The 17,477-nt window shown below is 37.4% G+C and overlaps 1 protein-coding gene across 13 annotated transcripts in view; it reads right to left on the bottom strand.

The window, feature by feature from the left end:
• Positions 1-413: 413 nt before the first annotated feature.
• Positions 414-17,477, bottom strand: part of LOC106665711 (homeobox protein cut) — a 28,709-nt gene continuing 11,645 nt past the window's right edge. For 8 of the 13 annotated variants that reach the window (XM_014392352.2, XM_014392354.2, XM_014392355.2 and 5 more), the window contains 12 exons: positions 12,575-12,736; positions 7,437-7,618; positions 7,246-7,358; positions 7,027-7,179; positions 6,503-6,914; positions 6,139-6,410; positions 4,873-5,039; positions 4,600-4,754; positions 4,234-4,523; positions 3,881-4,116; positions 3,157-3,801; positions 414-3,047 (listed from right to left, as the gene is read on the bottom strand). In XM_014392352.2, the coding sequence (XP_014247838.1) occupies positions 2,028-3,047; positions 3,157-3,801; positions 3,881-4,116; positions 4,234-4,523; positions 4,600-4,754; positions 4,873-5,039; positions 6,139-6,410; positions 6,503-6,914; positions 7,027-7,179; positions 7,246-7,358; positions 7,437-7,618; positions 12,575-12,736 (3,807 nt within the window). In that variant the 3' untranslated portion in view covers positions 414-2,027. The remainder of the gene's footprint in view (positions 3,048-3,156; positions 3,802-3,880; positions 4,117-4,233; positions 4,524-4,599; positions 4,755-4,872; positions 5,040-6,138; positions 6,411-6,502; positions 6,915-7,026; positions 7,180-7,245; positions 7,359-7,436; positions 7,619-12,574; positions 12,737-17,477) is intronic. The other 5 variants (XM_014392359.2, XM_014392361.2, XM_014392360.2 and 2 more) reach the window with 5 other exon arrangements.

Below are 17,477 nucleotides of genomic sequence, written 5' to 3'. Positions count from 1 at the left end.
TTAACATCTAATTTTTGTTTCCTATGCCAGCCACACTATGTCTTTTCTGGGCACATACAAAAAATTCGTGCTCTCCTTGTGTTCAATCAAAATTGTATGCTTTAAAGCATATAACATTCACACACAACAAAATGAATCTTTTAGAACCCAATAAAATAGATTAAGAAAAAGGAAAGAAAAAATAAATCATTGGGACTGATCATAGGTACAAAGACTCTCATTTACCTTCAGCAACTCTAGGTTTTAAATTTGTTTGCTCTTGAATATGTTTCAAAACATTAAAGAAGTTTAAAATGGTAAGAGAAGGGGGATTTTTTAAAATAGATAATTAAATAATTTAACACAGTTCTTCTTTAAATAATAACTTTAATGTTCATAAGTTATAATAATTTATGTTTAATAAATTTAATGCTTTTTACAATGTAACAAATAAAATAACTGCTACTTTTTATAACAAACATGTCAATATTTTTCAAAATCAATATGTTCTACAATTGATGTTTATTATCTAATGGGAGTCCTTGTACCATAATTAGGTATGATAGATACATAGCTTCTCAAATTTATCTATTGGGAACAAATAATGCCCATGTAATGTTTTTTATGACAAGTAGTTAAATAATTATCATATATATATTACATCTTCAAATTTTCAAACTTCTACATTCAAACAACTTTACAATTTTTGAGGTATATTGTGTGATATGATTCCACATTATTTTCATGTGTACAATAATAAAAGTTGTTTTGCGCCATTCTCAATTCGGTAACGCATTTGAAATTCAAATTATTCGATAGATCAATCAGTGGTCTAATATATTTCAAAAGCTGATAACTTTTTAAGTAGAAAAACATACAACACTCACATACTTATAAAATATGTATGTAAAATGATGGGGATAAAACTAATTTTTTTAAACATTCAAACGTTACATACAGTACTTGCAAAAGCTAGTTTTGGAGAATATTGTGCATTAATTTATAGACACTTTAAGTTTGTCTGAAATTTGGACATTAAGTCTCAAAATTATTATATTTTCATAATTTACAGTTAGCTCGGATTCAAAATCAAAATCACACATTCCCAAATAAACATAATTACTAAGTATTATGTGTATCACAATGAAGACAGGTTCAATGGAAAAAAATTAAAATTAAAAAAGAAAAACAACAGAAAAGTCAAAATAAAATTAAATTAAAGAAACAAATATATAACTAAATTAACTATTTCTTCATCTCTAACCATGTTCACAAAACTATTTGATCTGTGTATTTAACAGTTTAACCAGTCTTATTTCATCTTTGATTATTTCAACAACATCAACTTAATATCTCACAACCATACTATTTGTGTAAACCTGGCTGTTCATTTGACAACCTAACTGGTACACTTTACATTACATAAACTACCGTTACTTTATTTACATAAACATATAAACAAAACAAAAATGCCCCTTGTCTTACAAGAAAGACAGCTACAGTAATTATCATTATATACTTACATAATCAGATATAGAACTAAATATTTAAGAATTCGTTGATTGCACATGTTCACACAATAAGTTTGTTTTATTTTCCATTTGCTACCATAAGATGGGATTCGATCCAATACTGGATTATTTATTTTTTTAATTTATCACATCACCAATATAGTTCAACACACACCACTGAGATCATAGCACTGGTATAACACACCAATTAGTATGTACAAAAATGTTCCTGTGTGTTCCTAATGACTCCTAACAAATAGGATATTAACTTATAAACTGAAGTAATTAATGTTTTACTTTTATATATAAACATTTATTTCATCAAACAAACACTACCCGTTTAATATTTTGTTCATGATTTCTTTTTCAATATAAACAAAACCTCCTTAAGACCTAATCATCATTGCAACATAACTACTTTAATCATAAGAATTTTATAAAGACCCAAACTTAACAGAAATTTATTATTTGATAAAGGAATCATGAACATCAGAATCAGAAAATTCTAAACATTTTTGTTTAAATCTCAATCTAATATTAGTATTGATTTTCCCATTTTTCCTCCTTTAGTTCTTGCTTCACAGCAAGGGAAGATTTGGGCTCTTCCAGAGGTGGTTGAGGCGTGCTTTCAGGCGTAGCACTCCTTTCTTCAGGTACTGGCACAGGTTCTACTCTGACTGTTTCTTCACGACCTTCCCTATCATAGTCTTCAGTTTGCATCACACACACACCATTAATAATCACTTCCGGCTCTTGTTGCCAGTCTGGGTTGACCCATTGGGGTGCTGCAGGTTTTCTTCTTGAGATCCTTGGTTCTGGAACTCTTGTTTCTGGAACACCAGAAAACGAATCCTCAGAGTCTACATGGCTTTCGTTGTCTTCACCTTCATACTCATGTTTAATCGAGAGATCTAAGCCTTGTTCCCTCAAAGGTAGATCAGTCCTAGATATCATATTTGACATTTCACTGTTTGAATGGAAAAATGGGCCAGCGAATGGCAAAGGAAGTCCTAACCTTTGGCTTAATAATATTCTAAACTGTACAGGATCAAAACCAGAGCCTTGCCCCTCTCTGTTCAGTGTCTCTCCCTGAGGACTCTGCTTCAGTCTCATTCTATGGTTATGAAACCAATTGGTAATTGTGCGGGACACAAGGCTTAGTTCATTCGCTAGAAATTCTATTGTAGCTAAACTGGGATATGGATCTAAAGCAAAAGCGAGCCTCAACGCTTCCTTCTGTTCTTCGGAAAAGAATACTCTATGCTTTTTCGCCGATGGTGGACTTCCTGCACTGCTGTGGTAGAACTCAGAAGTATCATTGGATGAAGTGTCACTACTATTGTCTTGCTGACCTGATCCTCTTCGTCTCTTGTTGAGTTCCCTCCTCTCAGACTTTAAAGCTTGAAGTTTATCAATGTTGTTTGAGTCAGAAAGCCACAGCTGCATCCTGATGAAAGGTTCCCTTCCTTTGATACTCAGCATATGCCAGGGTTTAGGTTTGGAAAGGAGTTCACTAACAGAACCTTGTGACAAACCTAATACTGCTTCTCCAAATATCTGAAATATGTTTACCGAATTAAAACAAGCAATACTTTCAGGGAATTAGAGGTTTATCAAGTATACATGAATGTCTACATATATGTTTATTGGTTATGATCATACATACCTTCTGTCCTATGTTATTGGCTAACAAAGCTTCCTTGATTTTTGTTGTTATTGACTGGGTATCCAAGTCCTGTGTTAGTGCTGCCATTTCATATACAGAAGGAGATACATGATGGAGGTTTTTGATGCCAGGGTATTGTTGCATTGGAGTATGACACTGCTGTGGAGGAATCGTACATTTCTTCATATCAGGAGGTGTGATCGCAGGTACTGGCGGTGGTGCTGGTGCACTATGAGGAATATGCATAGTGGGATTGTGTAAAAATGCATCGTTGGTTCCAAATTTCCCACATGTTCCGGCAATAGCTTTTGAATGTGGCCCACCAGCTAGAATAAACATTGTGATTATGAAATTGCACAATGGAGAAATAGAATAAATGAACTTACTGGCATTGACACCATAACCTCCAGTCCTCATCAATTTTTCCGGAGCAATTTTGTATTGTGAAGCAACTAATTTATGGACAGCATTTTCATCTTCGAGAAACATTTTCATTCTGATAAAAGGCTCTCTTCCTTTCTGAGTTAACATGTGCCATGGTTTGGGCCTGGCTAGTAAATCAGAAACACTCCCTTGTGATAAACCAAGAACAGATTCACCAAATAGCCTTTGGCTTATTGAAAATTGACTTAGTTGCTCTTTGACCTAAAAAAGTCGCAAATTAAAATTAAAAAATGCTATTAGACATCCTAAGAAGTTTCTTATTGTATCAATAACAACAAACCTTTCTCACAATTTCTTCTGTATTGAGATTATTGAATTGATCGAACTGTTGTTGCGTGATAGGTGGTAAAACAGCCTTCAGGGGCCTTTGAGATGGGGAATGGTGGTGTTGTGATGGTGGTTGTGAGATAAGCGCATTTGTGATGGATGCCATCCTTTGCAGTGGACTCACAGCTGCTGTACCAGAGCCTCCTCCCATATCTTCAGGAGGTAGGATCACGTTCCCCAGTGGCGAGCCTGTTAACAGACAATTAGTATCATTTTCACAGTTTAACTTTATTTTATTTTAAGTCATTCTGATCTCAATTAACAATGGGAACTGAAAGAGAAACATGATAGAGAGGTGATATTTACCGGGTTCCACTTTAGGTCTCACTAGAGAAAATGCACTTCCACCATGCCTATCATCTTCCTTTTTGTCGTCCTCATTATTGCTTTTTTCTCGTTTAACTTGTTTTGGCAAAGACAAATCTTGAGCAATACCGTTATGTGCTGCAGACAAACTCTGGGCATGGAGGGCGGCAAGGGGGTGCTGGAGACCACCACTATTGCTGCTTAGTTTGGCAAGTTCTCGGTGGTAAGCATCCATAGCGATTCTCACATCTTCACCACTACCACCGCTTAAGAAATGTGGGAACACCATTCTGTTTAAAAATTGATCAAAATTAAATTAAAATAATTCCAAAATAACAAAACAGAAAATTCATTTTATAAATTTACCCTGGAAATGGCTGGTCTTCCAGTCTTCTTCCCATCAGTTTGGCTAGCTCTTCCTGGTATATCCTCATCACCTGTTCATGAGAGATATCATCATTTTCATACTTTTTCAACCTCCGATTTTGCGAATTGTCCCTCGTAAGGGGCGATTCAGCACTCTACAAAAAAAGTTTAATATTCAATACTAATTTTCTTTTTTAAATTTAATTTATCTATAATTGAGGTTCGTAGAATATTTAAACAGAAATCAATAAAGATATTTGTGCATTGAATTACCTGAGGGTGGTTGGGTGATTTGCTATCGTCATTGCTGTGGCTATCCTCTGGTGCTTGGGGTTTCATCATATGACTCGCTTCGTTAAGTATATGTGCAATCCTTTCTTCTGTCATCTCAGATTCAGAACCTCTTGCCAAAACACCAATTCCACCACCACCATCTTTACCTAGGAAATAAATAAGTTATACGTTCATATAAACAAGAAATTCTTAAAATTAATCTTTTTTGTCGCAAATTTTTAATTGTAGCAAGCATTATTGTTGTTTGCCTAAATTTAAATTTTAATAATGTCCTTGAGAGCAGTACACCCCTTAAAATACACTCAAAAACAAAAAAAAAACGGGGCACTCGTATTTTGTTGTTCATTTCAAACTATATGTTTGTATTTTATTGATATATTAATTACAACATGCTTATTTTATTAATATGAACCACATTAAACGAGATCAGAAATTCACTATTTTTAATCAAATTTACCAAAACACTGGACAATCATTTAGTGAAAGAATAAATTGTTAGTTAAATTTTAATCTATCACTAAATGATTTTCCGATGTTTTTCAAACCATCATAATCAAATAATTATTGTTATTAAAACCCGTGAATTTCTGATCTCGTTTAATTTGGTTTTTATTAAAATAACTATGTTGTAATTATTATAACGATAAAAGTACGTACAGTTTGAAATAAACAACAAAATACTATTGCCTGGTTTTTGCTTTTGAGAAAAGTTTTTAATCATACTACACCATAAGAGGATAGTTAGATTATAAATTATTGTACGTAAAACGTTAATTTCTACACTTGGCCGATATTAGATTACTAAATGGGGTGAAAAATAAAACGACGGTAATATCGAAAGGGAAATAGATAGGCAAATTAAAAAGAAATTTTAACGAAAATGAAGAGTGGTAGACGGGAGTGGAAGAGAGAGAGAGAGTGTGAGAGGGACAAAGCAGTGGATCTCGTTATTCTAAACTTACGAAGTCATTAGCGCCAACAAGTGCCAATGAGCTATTTGAACTCGGCCTCAGAGCATTAATAACACAGTGCCCCCCGTCAAACCCCGACATTCCGCAATCTATATTTTGTTTTTAAGGAAATCGATGAACGCATTGACGGGGATTCATGATTTTCCTTGGGGGAAGTTGAAGGAACCGTGGGGTGACGAGACAAATTTTTTTATATTTCTGTGCCTCCCGTGTATAAAGTTTTGAAACAGATAAAAAGAGTTCGTTCAGTAGTATTTGTTTTCAAGATAATCACCTTTTTTCGGGATGAGCGACTTGAGCAAGAGAACGGCGTTGTCGTCGCACGCCCAAGCGTGCATCTTCCGGTAGGAGTCTCGCCCTTTTTCCGTCAACTTGTCCCAAGGCTTAGGCTTCGATAGAAGCTCGGAAACCGTCCCCTGAGAAAGTCCTAAGACGTACTTTGCAAAGAGACGCTGGCCGACGTTATGTATCGAGAGTAGTTCTCGAACCCGTCGTGCGATGTGAAGTGTATCCAGGTTCTGGTTAGCGTACTTATCCATGTTGTACCTGTTCAAAATAACGTAAACTGTATTGTAAACCAATTGTGTGTCCGTATCGTTTTATTGTTATTTTTTAAGTGAGTCAAATAATTTTCGGACCTGAGCATTTCCTGAAGCCTGGCCTCCATCGGATCGCCTTTGGGTATTAGGGATTCGCCGAACCTGCCGACCATGCAGCTTGGGTCTTCGCTGAATCTGAACGGCGACCTCTCATCAAAACGGAAAGGACTTTTTATCACATCGTTCAAATTCAGGGGCGTTCCACCACTCAGGACATTATTGTTTAATCCGATGTTCAAACCGCACAGACCGTTCGGCAACATTGGATTGTTGTTGTTATTGTTGTTGTTGTTGTTGTTATTGTTGTTGTTATTATTGTTGTTGTTATTGTGGGGAACTTCTTGCTCGTGATTACCGGGACTGGAAGTACCGTTCACCAGTGGTAATTCTCTTGCTGGGGAAACTCCTTTGTCGTTTTCCCGTTCCCTGTTTTCTTCAGTCTTCACTTTACCTATAAAAAAAAAAATGGACTCATTACGATTATATGTCGTTAACAAGGAATCAAAGCAATGAAAAGTGCAATCTTTGTTAAGAAAGATGAAAGCTGTGATTAATAATAATACCATCGAATTGAGATGGCCAAGAATTTGGAGGCGGTGTCGGCCTCGTGGCTTGAGACACCATAGTTCTTTCCAAAGACCTTCTCCAGTTCGCTACAATTTCTTCGCCCAAAAATGAGCCGAATGTTTCTACATTATGGAGGGTAGGAACTTCGCCTAATCGTATTTAAATCAATTATTTTTATGCTTTTCGTTTATAAGAAAACATTTAATATAGTTTACCTTGAGATTCAGATGGCGTACTAGCAGGCTTAGGAACAGAATTATCCGTCGTAGATTTAGCTTTCTCGGGCTCCTCCGCCTTGGCCGAAGTCTCCTCAGGAGGCCTTAGACCACTAGAGATCGGTCACATCACTCGGTTAGAATTCTACTGAACAATTGTTGAAATTTAAAAGAAAAACATATTCGTCTACCTAAGTTGCCTTTTCAGTTCGTTATAATCCTTCTGAGCCTCTAATCTCGCCTCTAGCCGGCATATATGCTGCCGTTTATGCTCCAACTCCTCTTCAAGTCTCGCAATTTGATTGGCTGAATTTTCTTGCAATTTCCCTATGCTGTTTTGCAGCCTCTGCACATCTTCCAATAACTGCGAGATCTGGAATTAATTTCAAGCTCAATCAAGCGGTGTGTATCAAATGCTTGTATAAATAACAACAAAAGCAAAGCTCTATGTTCTCTTTATTTCAGAATTATTATTGATTATTGGGAGAAGAGGGTGGGAGATGATTAAGGATCCACGCAGTCTTTGCGACGTGTACCCTCACTGACAATTAGACAGATCCCCTCACTCTCTCTTGATTCTACTCCCCCGTCCCCTTTTCCAATCTATCGATTAAATATTCCCCTTAGTTAGTGGAGAATGTGTATGATGGATATAAGCCCCTTTTCTCAGATCACTGTCAACCCCTTCCTCCCTCACCCGGCGGAAATGCCGCTGATTTTTCATCCTACGCTTCTCCTCCCTCCGGAGCGGCTTAGTCCGAATCAATCATGCAATCATATTTGTTCTGTATTTCCCCAGAGTTGGACCACGGCCCTCCGGTGTTTATCCCTCAGCGACAAACATTTTTCAACATGATGCAAAACGATTAAAACATTTGTAAAGTTCAGCAGCCCCGTTAACCCACCTTCTTCCGGTTATTACACCCGACCGATCTCGGTTAATTCTACTCGTATTCCATTACTCCCAGAGTATCAACAAAACGTAACAATTGTGAATTTGCAATTATCAATTTTTAAAGGTCAAATTCTTGCAGATTGATGTGCGGATTTCAATAGTTCGAAAAAATTATTAGAGCTCAAATAAGACAACCGTAAAAAACCCTACTTTTTTAAAAAGTTTGTACTTGCGACTTCTTGAACTTAGAATATTCCTTGTATTTATTAACCTATATACATTTAATTTTATGTATCCTACGGAGCAAATGTTTATGGCCACCTTACGTAATGTTATTAAACTTATTATTATGTTAACAATAATGAATAAAAATCAAAATATCAAATTCGTCTACGTTTTTTATTTGTATAAATGGTCTGTTACTTATGTGCGATGTACAGGAACTATTTGTATGGAAGACGAACCACAAAACCTGCTCGTGTGCACATCGTCAATAAGGCAAGTTTCACTTCACGCTTTCTTGTTTATTGTAGCGATTAAGACAGCTTTTCGTGTCTACCGTCTAACTGAATATTTTAAATACAAATTCCAAGTTGAAATAAGTTTGAAAAGCGTTTTTGTTTTACATGGTGCAACATCAATTAGAGAAGGACAGCGTCAAGAATCGAGAGGAAATTCATTTTTCAAAGTAGTTGAGCCAGTTTTGTTCGCAGTCTGCGATTGGACGAACTTGCCCGGACTCGGTTATTGTTGCCTGTCAATGAAGATGGCGTTAAGCCAAACCGCGTATGAAGAATTAGAAAAACACCCGGAGAAACGTGTTCGTCATCAATCATATGTGAAGAGCTGTGAAACTCTTCGTTTCGTGAAACGGGTTTGTAAACATAAATTTTGTATTACAGTATTCGATTATGAAAGTATCAATCAGAGCCGATTTAAATACTATGAAAATATAAAACACGTTTTAATAAAAACTTATGAAGCATATGTTTGCAGAGAGTATGACCAAAATGTGAAAAATATTTTGCAGTGCATATTTTTTTTTAAATACATTTCCACATTGGCAAAAAATATTGTCCTTATTAGGTTTTTTTCTTCAAAAACCTGTCTGTAAAACCTTTTTCACAATAGTCTGATAATCGATTTCTTATATGGTTTAAGAGATAGTGGATGAGAAAATGTACATATTCGTGTTTGGCGTCTGACACCTCCTCACGCTTACTTGGCACGTAACTCGTAGTCGAGTCAAGTGAAAAAAAAAAGAAGTCGCATATTGGCTTCAATTAATCGGATAAAACGCCCAAGACATCCGTCTAGACCGGGCACACGGAAATAATTGAAGGATGCGGATTAAGAGATATCGATTTGAACTTGGGCCGCCTTGTGGCATTTGTGCTTCCACGTTTTGCATATCCCCCCCCTTCATTCAAGTAAAACGTAAAATAGACAATAGGACTGATTAGATACATTTTCCATTAGTCATGGTTGTCTCCCTCGCTTCCCATCAAGGAAGGGGCTCGCTCGCCATCGGAGGAATACTAACAACCCCTTTTGCATCGAACTCTTAACTTGGAAATAGGATTTGAAATTAATAAAATTATATATATTAGATGCAAATTCGTTTCTCGCTATATTTAAAATTCAGACAATCTATGAACTACAATAAACTGGCCAGAGGTTGTTTTAACCACATGAAGAATATAAAAAAAATCTTAACAAATTGCGCAGATTGTATTAAAACATGAAACACCTGCACAAACTGGAATCATAGACAGATGTATATTTTAACTTAATAATATTGTTATTTTACAATTATTTATATGTTTATTATCCATCTATTTGTGTACTGATTTATGAAATGTAAATTTTTCTGGTCAAATTCGAATGGGGTTATCGATGTTGTTACTGTTTGATAGATATCACACTAACTTATTGTATTTTTCTCTACAAATATCTCTTTTTTGTAATTATCGAGATCCTCTGCAAGTCATGATGAACAGTGGCCATAGGCACCTTTAATAAAGTATATCATAATTTAACTCTTACAATTAGTTTAAATATCAGATGAAATGCAACTAAAACTCCTATGTGATTTTGCCCTGTTGACACATAAGAAATTGTAAGAGTGTTTAGTTTTAAAATCTGCTCTCCTCTGTGTTCTATTTTCGTGTTAAATGTAATACTTCCCCTACCATCGAAATAAATTGTTAGATGCGTGAGGACCGCCGGAAGAATCGAGAACGGAGTGACGCCTATTTTGTGTAAAGCAAACAGGTTTTATCGAGGCGAATAAATTTAAATTGTTGATAACGATACTGAGTTTATTGTGATCCGTATGGTTCTTATCAATTGTATAGTTGTTAGGTACACAAGGGGCGCCTGTATGTTCTTAACCTGTCGTAAATCGACATTAGAATGGCATCTAATCCTTATATTATACGACACGTCTTATCAGGCCACCGAGATTGCCCCGTCATATCGTTGTTTTGTGAAAATGGTGTAGAATGTGGTGTTGCATGCCTATGCGTGCGTGCGTGCGTGCGTGTGTGTGTGCGTGTGTGTGTGTGTGTGTGTGTGTGTGTGTGTGTGTGTGTGNGAGAGAGAGAGAGAGAGAGAGAGAGAGAGAGAGAGAGAGAGAGAGAGAGAGAGTGAGCGGAGTGAAGGGGGGTCCGGATTTAATCCGAGATCCAGTTAGAAAATCGGGTACCGATTCGTTATAGCTAATTACAGTTTTATTGCGCATAATTTATACCCTCGAAACGGGTGCAAACGAGTTAATAAGCGGTGGAAACAATCTAAGTAAAATGTCCGTCTGGCATATTGGAAATATAATTACACGTCGGAAAGGACAAGATCGAATTTCAGAGAAGAACCGGTCGCGTCACATCTCACTTGCTCTTCTATTGTCCGCCACTCGGAAAAACACTAATTGAGCCCTAAACTATAGACTTCCGTTCGGCCATTGCCTAATAATTTCGACTCGTTGTGTTCTTGGTTCAATTGTTAGCTATGTGTCATCGTTCAATTGTTCCCGCGAGAGTAATGTGTATAAATTATGTCGATTCTTTGCCTAAAACTGGAGAGCAACGTTTGGAACAGTGTCCGCTCGGCCGGCCACGTATGTCTTGCCAGCTTCAATTGTTCCCATTCTTTCTCATAGTCGGACGGACATTGAAGCGTATCCTTCAACTTAATGTCCCCTTCATTATACAGTTCGAATAAAGGACATCCACCTCCGACCCACCACCGCCTCGCACTGTTCCTATGGGATTGCATCGTGCCAAAAAAAAAAGGAAAAACGTCGTCCTCCTTCGTCTGGAGAAAAAGCCAGACGCATTTTACATTTATACAGTGGGAAAGAACGAGTGGTGAGGATATATTCATAAGGCTCGGGAAGGGTTAAAAAGGGCGAGGGTGTGCCAAGGAGGTGGGGTGGTCAATGAAACAAAGCCAACCCCATTAAAATTTCCATATTGATCTCAGTCGAGAATCTTTATTACGCAACGTACGTGTGAGGGGGATCAGGCATATCGACTTTGATACCACTTACACTTGACATGAAATTGAATCGAATCTTATTTCACTCCGGACCAAAAAAATCCTAACCCGACAACTTGACCCTCATACTTACAAAGAGATTTCACGAGCTTCGGTCGCGGGGCCAGACGGATTTCTTAACTGTTATTCTCCTACTGAAAGAAAGAGAGAAAGAATGTAGCACCTAATGCAGAAGATGTCAGATAGTGGAACCGAATTTAAAACCTTTAAAAAAATACAGGCTGGTTAAATATTTGTCTATCATAAAAACCGGTAATACGGCTCCTACAAAAATCTAGGAGCATAAAAGTGACGATCGTTATCGGGAAGGCGCCTTTGGTCGGAAGTGCGCGCCCCAATAAAGAACCGGGCCTTATCCAAAAGAGATTTTCGTTTTTCCCCCTGAACCCTAATCGTTTTCGTGTGAAAAATCCACCAGACGAAGCTTGTAGGATATCGATTGTTAGTACCCCGTCGGTGATTCGACTGAGATTCGATAAAGTTACCAATTGGCTACATTAGGGGAGTCACGGAGTAGTATTATGTAAATATAAGAAGTGGCCGGGCATAAATTAAGGTGAGGTTATGTGCAGATCACGCAATTGGGAACACGCTAGAAAGAGACACCATCTCCGATAAGAATCCCAGAAAGAAATCGAACAGCCGGCTTGTCAGTCTTTAAAAAGGCGATACAAATATAAATATAACATTTTTCTAGGTATAATAATCGATTCATATAATCAAAAGAGCGCTGAACTTTGACAAATTAACCATGTGTATTAGTAAGAAGAAATTCTCCCTCAGGTGTTATTTGGGAGTTGTTGAGGAAAACGCAGGATTAGCCCCGGGTGCATAGGGTTTAACCATTAACGTGACAACGTAATAAGTTGGGCTTACCTCTTTATCTTTAGCCGAGAGTTCTAGCTCAATATTAGAACGGCTCATTATTTCTTCGGTTCCTTGGGTGACAGTCGCCATCTTTGTATCGCTTTGGTTTTGATTCGCTACAGCTAATTGTTCTTTTAAAGCGGAAACTTCTTTTTCAGCGAGTGTCGCCCTCTGAAACAAATTTGAAAAAACTTACAATTAAATTCCGAAATATGTAAATATGATAAATTTCTATATATCCTGGTTATGCAATATTTCGCCGGCCAGAACTCGAACAGTTTAATTTTTTACAGTATTGTGTGTGACAAGCGAATGACGGACAATTATGAACAATATGCCCATCCGATTGTTAAAAGCCCACAACCTGGTTGTTAGAAAAGATAAGGGGATGGAGGGCAGGAGGGTTGACGAGAGGTATTGGTGATCGAAAGTGATGCCCGTCCGAATGCAAGGGGTACCTCATGGCACATGGGTTTATTGGCTTCTTTTATATTCAGAAATATAGCAATGATGTTAATCCAAGGTTGGCGTGTATCGGACCGGCACTAAGACCTTCTACCGATTTATTTCTTTACCCGAACCGTGATTTTATATTATTTGTTCACCGAAGCAACGGCTTTATCGCTGTATCATATCGTTTAATTAGGAAAATTGAAGAGAGATCTTTCCATGGGAGTAGGTCCGTTGGTCCTCGCAGGACACACGGTTCCGTCCATTCCGTTTTTCAACATTCCCATAACCGGCGTCAATATTTCGGCCCGTATTCCTGAAACTGTCAGGAGACCTGTTACAACTCCGGGCGGTCATTTGCACTACCCGTGACACCCACTTCACAATATTATCGCTCTCTTGCAATTACAAATCGATAAACTGTTTCAATTCAAATCCTCTAGGTCTTATATTTATCCCCGTTAAAATTCGCATTTTAGGTCGAACGAAAAATTATATTCCCAATATAATTTATGTATACTCGAGGATGGGAAAGATGAATGAGTAACGCGACATTCTGTCTACAGTAGTTAAGATGCACTTATGGCCGTTATTCGGTGGAAGGGGTCCCGCTATATCAATGTAAACTGTTTCGCGAGGTTTTTGTGCCATATAACGCGACATCTCGCCGTTTGGTTTTGATGACATATTTTTGTTCCTTGGCAATTTGAGCATTCTATAACTGATTGTTTCATCGCCTTTAGATAAGTTTAATTTATAGAATAACGACGCGATTTTATGAAAAGTTATATATATATCCCTTGATGACCGCCTTAAAGGCGTTATGTTATTGCTGTTGCCGATTGTCTCGGGAGGATTATGAAATAAATAGTCTATGATAGTGTTACATTTCCTCAGTATATGAAATCTTTTGAATTTAAACCCAACGATTTTAATTGTAAATCGGGCATATCTGAAATTTTTATCCCGTATTTTAATAACATTTTTTAGGGCAATGTTATCCGTATAAAGATCAAGTTCATCGGCTTCAAAGTATATTCGGTACTTCTCGAATGCAAATGTTATGGCCAATGGTGGTAAAGTCGGGCGTTTTCAGGATAGGTGGGGAAATGATAGCGCGACGAAGGGCACACCATGATTTTTCGTGTTCTTCCGTCCAATTAAATTTAGGGTGTTTCTTCCTAAGCACATTAAGTGGGTCGGAAATTCGGCCGAAATCAGGGATGAATTTACTAAAGAAATTTATCGTTCCTATAAACGGGCTACCTGACGGGTGTTTTTCACCGGGGGATATCGAGAACCGGTTGGATAAGCGTCGGGGAGATCTTTACTTTGCCCTGAGAAATTGTCCCAAAAATTCTATCCGCGTTGTTGCTAGTCGGAGTTTTGCAGGGTTAATGGTCAAACCTGCTTTGGACAGTCTGTTAAAAACGACATTTAAATGTTTTATGTGGTCCTCAACATTTGGGGAGTAAATTACCATATCGTTAAAATAGAAAAATACGAACTTAAATAGAAGATCGTCCAAAATCTTCTCCATTAAATGTGATAAAACTTTCCCTCCTATGGCAAGTCCAAAGTGGATTGTTTTAAAAGCATATGTTCCCCACGGAACATGAAAACTTGCTGTCACTTTTTGACTATTTTTTTTGTTAAAATTTGCCCCCTGGATATGATGGGAGAAATAAGTTTTTTTTGTTTATTTCTCGATAATCTATTGAATTCTTTGGGATCCCCATTATTCGTGTGTCTCGGGACTAGAAAACAGGGGGACATGAAGTGCGTCTCTACCCTCTCAATGACATTATCGTTTAATAATTTTTCTATTTTTTAAGAATTGCATAACTAAATGGACCTATTCTGTAACATACTCTGGAGTGTTCGCGCGTCGTCATTAGTAACGGCAGCTAACTTAAGGTTATACGCCATCAAATTGCTTAAGCCGAGTTTATCGATGAGGGTGTTTTTGAATCTACATTTTAACCCATCAACCGAATTGAGGAACAATGTTCTCGTGGGTTGAGAGAGTAATGCTCTTGTCGAGATCAAATTTAAAATGTATCGAGCTGCTTGTGGGGTCTATTACCATTTGTGATTTAGATACAAAGTCCAGGCCTAATATTACGTCCCACGTTAGATTTTTAAGGACACAAAATTGTTGTGGCCATGTTAACTTATTAATTTTGATGTTCAAATGAATTTTGCGGGAAAACGCTTCATTTTACGCGTTTGCGACGATGAATTTATTGAATTTTCTTTCGGTTTGAGCGATTCTATTTGTGGACAGGTTTTTATGGATTCTGGAACATATGCAAGAAATTGATGATCCGGTGACAATAAGGGCTGAAAATGACCGATTAAAAAAAATATATATAGTGACATAATTTATTGTTGCTACCAATTTCTTTATTTGGTGGGCTTTTAAATGCTCAGGCGTGGCGGATTTATTGTTATAGACCCTCTTGATTAGTTTTTTAATTTGCTATTTTGGCAGGGAGTCGTGTGGATTTCGCGACTGATTTTGTCCTTAATGGGAACTGTATGGTGGCAGTTTTTCGTGACAATTTTTTGGAGGGGACTCGCTCCGTTGGCTTTCGTTTGGGTATATTTTTATTAGTTTGTAATTTCTACTGAGGGTAATTGGTCGGTCACGCTTGATTCTGGGCCGGGTGGGGACTTGATTCCTATTTTGTCCGTAATTTATCCTAATCCGTAATGAATTTTACGCGAAAACGCTTCATTTCACGCGTTTGCGACGATGAATTTATTGAACTTTCTTTCGGTTTGAGCGATTCTATTTGTGGACAGGTTTTTATGGATTCTGGAACATATGCAAGAAATTGATGATCCGGTGACAGTAAGGGCTGAAAATGACCGATTAAAAAAAATATATAGTGACATAATTTATTGTTCCTACCAATTTCTTTATTTGGTGGGCTTTTAAATGCTCAGGCGTGGCGGAATTATTGTTATAGACCCTCTTGATTAGTTTTTTAATTTGCTATTTTGGCAGGGAGTCGTGTGCGATTTCGCCACTGATTTTGTCCTTAATGGGAACTGTATGGTGGCGGTTTTTCGTGACAATTTTTTGGAGGGGACTCGCTCCGTTGGCTTTAGTTTGGGTATATTTTTATTAGTTTGTAATTTCTACTGAGGGTAATTGGTCTGTCACGCTTGGTTCTAGGACTTGATTCCTATTTTGTCCGTAATTTATCCAGGTAATCCTGCCGTCCACAATGTTTTTGGTCGTGGGGCGGTAATCACGTTGCCTTTTGTCCCTGTAAATCCGGCCTTAGATTGTTTGGACTTTCGCAATGTTTCTGATCTCCAGGATTATTCCTGCAATTAAAATTATTTCCTTTTTAAAAAAAAAATTGTCCCATAATAATTACCGTCATTGTATTTTTTATTCGAATCTCGAGCTCGTAATAATTATTGGCGATATACTTAATTTCGCCACTTAGAAAAATTGTATTGCCCCACTTTAAACATGATTTTTCGCCCAGATTTTCGGACTTCGCCGAGATTTCAAATCTTTCTACTTCCGAAAGTACTTGATACAACTAGACCATAATTGTACAAAAGAAATGTGCCCTCTGTGTTAACTCCTTGAATCATTGTCGACTATGTACATCGCTTTCTATGTAATCTGATAGGATGTTTGCGGCCTTGATAATTGACGAAGAATACGCCCTCAAAGACTAGTCTTGCTTTTTATTTCTTAGTACGCAATATTATATCATTTAATTCGGAGAATGTGAAATCACGAGCTTCTATATCGTTCAGGAATTGTAAAAGTACTGGATTATTTTGTTTGTCGGCAACTTTTCTCAATAATTCGCTGAACCATTCGGGGGGCAGTTCGGTTTATATCAATATACTTTTTTCGATAAAATTTAGAATCTCCCATGGGCTATCCGTTGACAAGGTGGGGACAGAGGCGAACAACTCCCCTATATATTTACGGATTTTAATTGTTTAGGCGGGAGACAGTTAATTGCGGCATTTTTTTATAATACTTTTCATTGAACAATTTATCTATGGGCAGTCTAGGTTCTCTACTGAGAATACCGGAGTCTGTGATGTTTAGTTGAGGCTCTGAAAGAAAATATTACCAGTCACAATCTGGTTAAGCAAATTTTTTTATTTTATAAAATCTCTGCTACCAGGAATCACTGGTACCCAATTGTAATGTGTTAGGAGGAGTTAAAACGGAGACGAAATAATTATCAGTTAGGAGGAGTTAAAATGGAGACGAAATAGTTATCCTTGATGAAGAACGTTTGATTCCTGCAGATTTCTAACAGGGCAGCAACTTAATTTTCAGGTTTTGCTTTTGTCCCCTTATCACGCTTTGCGGCAAGTGTCGAGGAAACCACGCTCTGCTACCAGGTGTCAGCTTGCTCCTTACTTCCTGGAGGAGTTGTAGTCTCGAAGCACCCAGCGGTTCCTCTCAGGAGGA

Source organism: Cimex lectularius, unplaced genomic scaffold, assembly GCF_000648675.2.
Source record: "Cimex lectularius strain Harlan isolate CLEC.00 unplaced genomic scaffold, Clec_2.1 scaffold274, whole genome shotgun sequence".
In the NCBI taxonomy this organism is placed as follows: Eukaryota; Metazoa; Arthropoda; class Insecta; order Hemiptera; family Cimicidae; genus Cimex; species Cimex lectularius.
The sequence above is the reverse complement of the archived record's forward strand: the minus strand, read 5'-3'. Positions and strand labels throughout refer to the sequence as shown.